Raw genomic sequence first — 8,242 nt, forward strand, 5'->3', positions numbered from 1 at the left:
AGAGGATGAGATGGCTGGATGGCATCACTGACTCGATGGACGTGAGTTTGAGTGAACTCCGGGAGTTGGTGATGGACAGGGAGGCCTGGCGTGCTTCGATTCATGGGGTCGCAAAGAGTTGGATACAACTAAGCGACTGATCTGATCTGATCTGAAATAACAAGAATCAAGCATGTATCCTGCTTTCTCTGGGTGAATTGTACTTCATGGCAACAAAATACAAGAGAGGAGAAAGTTCTTTTTATAGAAGTATTTTAGCTAAGGAATGAAGAACGAATGATAAGAGTACCGCATTTTGAAATTCCTAGTGAATTTCGGTATTGACATCGGTATTGACTGCTAGCATCACAAAAAGAGATAATCAAATGTTATATGCCTCTTGATGGAAAAAAAAAGCATATTATCTATGAAATATTTTTGCTGTAAATCAAGCCTAAATCTGATCACATTGGAGCTCGGTGGGTAGAGTCTTCCCTCTGATGCCACTGGCCTTTTATTTTTTAACCAATCAGAAGTAGGCATTATTGCATTATGGTCACAGCAGTGTTTCTCCAACTTGGGTAACTTGGATCCCTTTTAAAGGAAAGGATTCTTACAGAGCCCCAGTGGTGATTGAAATTATCCTTTTTTAAATATGTGCATTTTAAATTACTTTTATTGGAGTATAAATGCTTTACAATGTTGTGTTAGTTTCTGCTGTACAACAAAGTGTACCAGCTATATTATGTATGCATATATCCCGTCCCTCTTGAGCCTCCCTCCTTCCAAAATTATTATACTACTTACTGTAGACCTACAGCTAGACATGGATATTTTACGTTCATGGCTCCTATACAGCTGTGAAACCATATACATTTACAAGTCAAATACAAACAAAACTACCAAACAAAACTCAAATGAGCAACACTGATTTAATGTGAGGGAAGATGTTTTGCTGAAATGAAGTGACTGCTTGCAAAGGAGCATGGTACTGCTGGCAGTTTTCAGTTTCAGCACTGTATGCGGTTGGCTGGCACAATTCTCTCGCCATTTTTATCTAAAAATTCTCCAGGATCGTGAGGTGTGATGTGACTTTACTTGGTCTTTGCTTGGCAAGAGTTCACTGTTAATGATGGGGTGTCAAGGTGAGCAGCATAAACACAGATAGAAGTGGTTGTACTCACAATTGTGGCTGGGATTTGGTTACAAGGTGATTACCTAGCTCAGTGGCCATCAGCCCTGGCTTTACTTTGGAATGTACATTAAGAAATAAATTAAGATTCTCTCAGGGTGGGGCATTAGTATTTCTTAAAAGCTTTCTAGGTGATTGTCATGTGCAGCCAGTATTGAGAACTACTGATTTTGAGAATCCAGAAAATGCTTATACACTTGGCCCTCCCTTATCTGTGAGTTCTGCATCATTGGATTCAAGTAATAGTGAATGGAAAATATTTGGAAAAAAAAATTCCAGAATCCCCCTCGGATACTGAGGGACAACTGAACTGATTATTCTTTAGACTATAATCCAAAAGAAACACCAAATTCAATCATTCTGAGAGAGAATATGCCAGTGAACCCCCAGGGGTTTGAGAAATTTGGTTTGGAGTTTGATTCCCAGGCCTAGTTGTGTGGCCTTAGGCAACTTAAACTCTCTGAGGGTTAGTTTCTCACTATAAAAAGAAACTAATAATAGTATCTACCTCACAGGATGTTCGTGAGAATTAGATGACATCATGACTGTACAAAGCGTCAAGTGGAATGCCTGGTTCCTGTTGAGTACTTACTAACGTTAGCTCTTATGAACTATTACGTTGATAACCATGTGGAAGCTACTAAAAACATTTGCTGGGTTGATGTGAGCCCCAAGAAAGAGAAGTGACAGGGGCAAGAGGGTGCTGGGAGAACCTTTCAAGGAAGGGCAGTTAGTGGCCTTTGATAGAAGAGGAAACCAAGGCAATGACAGCAAGGATGGGGGTGGGGGTGGAGTGGGCTCCATAAGGTTGTGGGCCTGTGAGCCTGGGTTGTGGGTGACGGCTGACTAGGTTGAAATCTGGACCAGCAGCACAAAGAAAAGGGATGAGAATAAAACGGAGTCACCCTGACATGACCATCCTCAGGAAGACATGATGAAGCAGGGAGACAGAGATGAGGCCAGTCAGGTAAACAGAATCTTGGGAGCAGACATGGCCACCTGCAGATTCTGAACAGGAGGGTGGGCCTCCCAGGGCCTGGCCGGCTCCCTCAGTTGCTGCTGAGCAGCCCCTTGATTCAAGGAGCAGAGATGTGTCATCATTCTAGGCCCTGCTGGGGACTCAGTACTGTGTAGAGTGGGTATGAGACCTTAGATTTCTTCCAAACCGTTGGTTGTAGATTTCTGTGAAAAAGACTCCATTTTCTTTCCCTAGAAAGGCTGCCTGGTGAAATCTACACAGCTGATGACTTTGGGCTCTGGTTTGGACCATGACAGACCATCCCTCTACTATTGACCCTATAATCAGGTTGGTGGCTGGATGTCTCCTGAGCCTATGTGTGGACAGACCCAGCCACTTCCTGTTTTAGCTGTATCAAGAATTATGATTTTATTAAGGGAGATAATAAACTTAGCAAGTAAGAGTTATTTTCTTAAACTACGCAGAGAAAACCAGAAAATATTCTTATGTAAGAACTGGCAAGTTCTTAGGCCTGAAATACTATTCTTCCCAAATGATGTTAGGCATAACATATTAGTAAAATAGTAATTTTAAAGTTATCTTTACATTAGTCTTGTTTACCTGGAGTCTCTCCCCAAACCCTGCCACTTTTTCACATTTTTGTTTTTTATTCCCTTTGATTTCCCTGGAATGTGCTTTCTTACTTGCCTGGTGATTTCAAGCTTTGCAGATTTGTTTTTAGTTCAGTTTTTAAACAGGTGTCTTTGTAAGGAGAGTTGAACAGTCAGTGGGCTGATGCTGCTGTGGTGTTTCAGTTTCTAAGTTTTAAACTTAAGTGACTTCTTTAAAGTGGACACAAAAACTTCATAAAAGCTTTCATGTTGACAACACTGGGCCTTTAGGGCTAAGCTCTAAGAAGGATGAGAAAACAAAGAGTTACATTGTAACTCCCTTGGTTAATCTAATTTATTCACATATTTAACCACAGTCAGCATGTAGTTGTTTTCCTCAAAGAGGCCCACTTTCCAAAACACAATTTTCAAAATGTCTTCTTTCCCCACAAAGCTCCTTGTGTTTCATTAACCCTTTTTGTGCTTGCCAGTATTTCTCTCCTATAGTTATTTGCCAGCCTAGCAGGACCCTGGTTGAAAATTGACTCTAACCCTGTTTTCATGACATACTCTCTAAGCTATCAATTAATCCCAAGGCTCTCCTGTTAAATACAGTACAGGACCCTACTTGTGTATATGGCTGCCTTCTAATTTAGGAAGCCACAAAAGACTGAAACCAAGGGATGCAGGCCAAAATCCTCCTTTGAGTGAGAAGCCCAGTATTTATTTCCTGGAGAACACAGAAAGAAGATACTGAGTACTGCTTTTCAGTTATCTGATGAATTCTTTTGGAAAAGATTCATCTTGGAAATCAGTACAGTGATTATTAACTAACATGTTCATTATTGTGGGAATTCGTGGCTTTAGGAATTTAGGTCAGTGTCATGAGTAATAAAAAGGAGTTCACCTATCTGTCTCCTCCTCAGCCCTCTTTGGGAGTTTAATTTTCAGTCCTGGAGAAAGGTCTTAGCTACTTCTTCCCCCATCCCCAGTGGCTTTAACCACCCCTGCGGTTTCTCTGCATAGATGTCCATGGTGTTAACACAGTTCCAGAAACTTGTCCTCCAAATAGGATGGTGATTTCCCTGACTGGTACCTGTGTCCAACTCCAGCCTTTTAGTTTACCATGTTCCTGTAAAAATGTGGAATTTTTATTCTTGCCTGACTAGCAAAGTGATCTACTTTCCCTTCAGCCTAGTGTTTTGTGTGGGATGAGGTTGTTGTGAGCAAGATGTTTTTTCCTCCCAATTTCCAGTATTTCAGAATCCCATTTCCACCTCTTTTACTGGTGTAACAAATGGGCTTTTTTACTGTGGGGCCTCAGTTTCTAAGCTCTTGAAAATTCTGTTGGGTTAAGTGTACAGTGTCATCAATAGAAACTCATATTTTATATGTTGCTACATATAAAACCTTGGGATTCAACTGGCTTCTTTCTAGACATTGGGAATATAGGCACAACACAGCTCCTGACCATCAGACACTTTAGACTGGATTAAAAACTCTTTTTAAAAAATTGTAAAATTATCATGTTTCTTGGGCATTTTTATTTTGCACTCAACAGCAAGAAAAATGACTAAGAAATAAGGGATCAGTAAAAATGCTTACACCAGATAATTAAATCAAAGGGTACTTTATTAAAAAAAGAATCAAAACAGAAACTCTAAGTACCAGTGTGTACATTGTACACATTTAAATGACTCACAAGAATGAAGTTTTTTTCATAGACATTATCATACCACCTGTTGTTTATCAAAAGATGTTAAAAGAGAAATCTGTCTCCAACCTGTATACAAGATTGCCATCTTAAACAGACCTTATTTCAAACATGCAACAACGCCACTGGTAATAAAGCTTTGGAATGGGTGCTCATTCTATTATTTCACTACAAAGAGGAGAGAAAGCAAGATAAGTTGAGAAGTTATTCTAAAATAGAATGGAAGCTGTCATTTTCTACACCAGCACTCCTCACTCCTCTGCTGCCATTTTTAGCAAGTACTCCTTGTCGATCTTGAAGAGTCTCCATCCCTCTTCGCTGGATAGATCAGAGGCACCTCTTCTTTTGTAGAAGTTGATAGATGGTTCATTCCACTCTGCCACCAAGAAGTGCATGCTGCTGCAGCGACACTTCATTGCAACCTGTTACACGGGAGAGGAAAGTGAACTCAGTGACGGTGCACCTGCTTTCCAAGACCCAATTTCAATTCAGTCCTTCAAATAACCCAGTAACCCTTGCAAATTTGGAAACCAAACACCAAGACATACCTGGCTTAGCTTCTTCAGAATTTCTGAGCCTATGCCAAAGCCTAAAAGAACGAGAAGTACCATTTTAAAAAGTCATTTTAAGGACTTCAAGCCCCGATTTCTCTTTAGAGCAGCCCCCCTGAACTCTACCATACCTCTATAATCGCTCATCACAAAGAAGTCCTCAAGATACAACAGTTTGCCGATCCATGGATCATAGGTAAAATAGTACATGGCAAAACCAACAATGCTGTGTCCTGTAATAAGAGTATCACATGAGTTATGGATGAAAAAGAATCTGTCAAGGTTGTAGGTGCAAAATCAGAAGCCTATCATAAGTTTAAAAAATATACATGCATGTATTATAAAAATAAGTAGCCATTGGACCGGACTATCTTCTGATTTTTAGGCTAGTGCAATCCAGATCACTGTTGGATGATCTCACTGTTCTTAGAACATGTTTTCACAAAAAGCACACGTTACAGCTAGCTGAAGCCAGGCTAAAACCATGGACTGGCCACTTGGCAATCTGTTGGATCTCACTCAGGAATTGAGAATGCTTTCATTACTTGCCAGAGTGAAAGTGCTATGGTCTTAAACTAAACACACACATTATTCACATCCTATTGGTATGTTGACTTGGGAATAAGTCAGGTTTACACGGCAGTTCAGAATAGTAAGTATTTGTAGTTTAAAACCCTGCTTCCTTAAGGTCAGGACATAAGGCCGAAACTGTAAGGTTTAATTTCAGAACTTGCCTTCCAATTCACACATTTTCAATTTGTTTTCCCCAGTGTTTAAGTCGGAAGAAACAGAGGTACTCAGGTATGATGTAACATCCACATACCTCTGGAAAGTACCTCATCCCTTATGTATTTTGCTCATTTTTTTTCTAGCAGGAGGAAATGACCTCAGAACAAAAAAAAAACCTTAATCACCCCCCAACCTGGCCCATCAACTTCCCCCTTTGGCTTTGTCTTTTGGCCATTCAACAATGACCAGGAAGAAAAACAACAACAACAAAGAAAAAAACAAAGAAAAATAAAAGGAAAAAAGCATCCGACTTCCTCTTAATAGGTGTCTGTAATTCCAATTGGAGGCAAAAGTTTCAAATTAAACTTTCTAGCCATCTTATAGTCCTTCCCAAATAGGAAGCGAGTACATTGGAGCTTCTGATCTACCGTGTTTTAAGTGTGTGATAATAGGGCCTTACCTCATTTATCATGATCATCTACTTTATTGTGTAAAGGATCTTTTAGTTACCTCCCCGCCCATCCATGTACACGGAAGGGCCATGTACATGGCGAAGCTAGAGACTGTAACCTGAAGATTGGGACAAATTAAAGAAAAAAATGTAATTTAACACAGATACAAAAAAGGTTACGTTAGGGTCAAACAAGAACCATTTATGAAACTGAATTTACAACAAATGACTTTATACCAAACTTTCCGGGTCTCCACCGCATTCTGATACTTACATAAACAGCTCAAACTCTTCCGGGTCTCCACAGCACTGATACTTAAAGAGCTCTTTTAACCCGCCCTATTATTAAGTGCAGCACATCTATTTTTTTTTTTTTCAGTACTTTGAACACTGGCTGGCTATTATTTCTGGCCAATTTCTCAGTTAAGTAACTTCAGCCTGTGTTGTCAGTGCTTCTACAGAGCGGACTCTACGTCTTGCACAACACTCGATCTCTTCGGCTTCTAGAAGGGCAGGGCGATTACCTTCCGGAGTCAGGTGCTCCTTGGGCACTTCTGCAACTAAGCAGTGGTAGAAGGGGTGCTCTCCGAAACCGTCTTCTAGCAGATCTGCAAGAAGGGGAAGCAGAGACAGTGTTGGAGTCGGTGAAGGTCGTCCCCCAGACGCTCGTCCCCTGCCCTGCCACTGATGCGTTACCTTTTTCAGTTAACATTACTTGCTCTTCCATGTATTCGTATTTAGCCAATTCCTGGGTTGAGGCACATAAGAAAAAGGAAGAGAAGCAGAAAATTAAGTGAGGCCCCGGCCCGGACAGCTCGGGGGAAGGGGGTGGGCGGGGCGGGGATTCGTTCCGAGTTTCGCCCGGAGCGGCGCCGCCTGGCCGGGGCTGTGGGTAGGCGGCCGGAGAAAAGGGGACCTGCGGGGTACAAGGACCCCAGCTCCGCCTCGGGAGGAGCCCGAGCTTCCCGCTACCTTGATCAGCCGCAGGATGTCACTGCAGTCGGCAGCGGTGGCCGGGCGGATCACGAATTTAGCCATTTTCGTCTTTTGCTTTTCTTCCCTTTGCGGACCAGGCCCCTGTACTTGAACAGTAGGAGGAGGTGGTTCCTCATTCGTCTCCCCGGAGCGTCCTCTTCCCAGTCAGGATGGCACCATGACCCGGCGAACCTCTGCGAACAACGTAAGACAAGCAGCTCACTGCAACTGGAGCCGCGCGCGTTCCTGCCGTCGGGCGCTCTGCCTTTTAGCTTGAAGAAGCCCCGCCCCGGGACGTGAGGCGGAGGCGCCTCGACCAATGAGGTCGCGACCGCCCCCTCTTCCGGGCACCTCCCTCTTTTCCGGGCCCCTGTGTGAACCTGGCCGGCGCGGGCGGCGTGCGGCGGCGAGGCGCTAGGCTGAGCTCTCTAGCGGCGCCCTCTCGTGGCACATGGTAGAGGCTTCCCGAAAGTCCGACCTCCCAGCCTAGGCGTCCCCTAAGTGACCTTTGCAAAAGGAAGAGAGACGTTCCCCTTTGGGCCCTGGACCAATGACTTGACAGTTTCTTCTTTGGAGACACCTGGCTTTGAGCAGTGAGGGGATGAGAGGTTTAGAGTAGCGGCTCGCATAGGGTGGTCTGGGGGCCCCTGTGGGTCCCAAGATCATTTCAGAACTAGCTTCATAGTAATAATAGGGTTTCATTTGCCTTTCTTAGTTTCGCTGGAATTTTCCAGAGAACTGATGTATGATGACGTCATTGCTCTCATGACTGAAGGAATGTGTGCTTGCATGTTCTTGTGTTTTCTAGAATTTCCCAAGGTAAGCTATTTGGCTTCCTCAATAATTCTTTCCCCCTCTGCTGGTAATTTTTAGAGTTAACAGAATATTTTCTTTCTTACTTTTTTCATTTTTATTTTTTTCTTAAAATCTCTGGCTTTCCTATGGAAACACTTTACTTGTGCCTGAGGTACACTCCTTCTGACTTGCATTTAGTGAGGGTCCGCTCTTACAACATTTTCTGTTTTGCTTGTCTAAATATGTCTTTCAGTTATCCTAAAGTTCTTGGAGGATTTATTTCACTG

At 42.7% G+C, this 8,242-nt stretch overlaps 1 protein-coding gene across 1 annotated transcript; it reads right to left on the reverse strand.

Moving 5' to 3' along the window:
- Positions 1-4,354: 4,354 nt before the first annotated feature.
- On the reverse strand, positions 4,355-7,434 carry SAT1 (spermidine/spermine N1-acetyltransferase 1). Its single transcript, XM_055564338.1, has 6 exons — positions 7,158-7,434; positions 6,882-6,933; positions 6,710-6,793; positions 5,137-5,238; positions 5,003-5,043; positions 4,355-4,876 (listed from the first exon to the last, which is right to left on the reverse strand). The coding sequence occupies exons 1-6, from the start codon at positions 7,221-7,223 to the stop codon at positions 4,706-4,708; spliced, it is 516 nt and encodes a 171-aa protein (XP_055420313.1). The 5' UTR covers positions 7,224-7,434; the 3' UTR covers positions 4,355-4,705.
- Between the last annotated feature and the right edge of the window lie 808 nt (positions 7,435-8,242).

Source organism: Bubalus kerabau, chromosome X (genome assembly GCF_029407905.1).
Source record: "Bubalus kerabau isolate K-KA32 ecotype Philippines breed swamp buffalo chromosome X, PCC_UOA_SB_1v2, whole genome shotgun sequence".
NCBI lineage: Eukaryota > Metazoa > Chordata > Mammalia > Artiodactyla > Bovidae > Bubalus > Bubalus kerabau.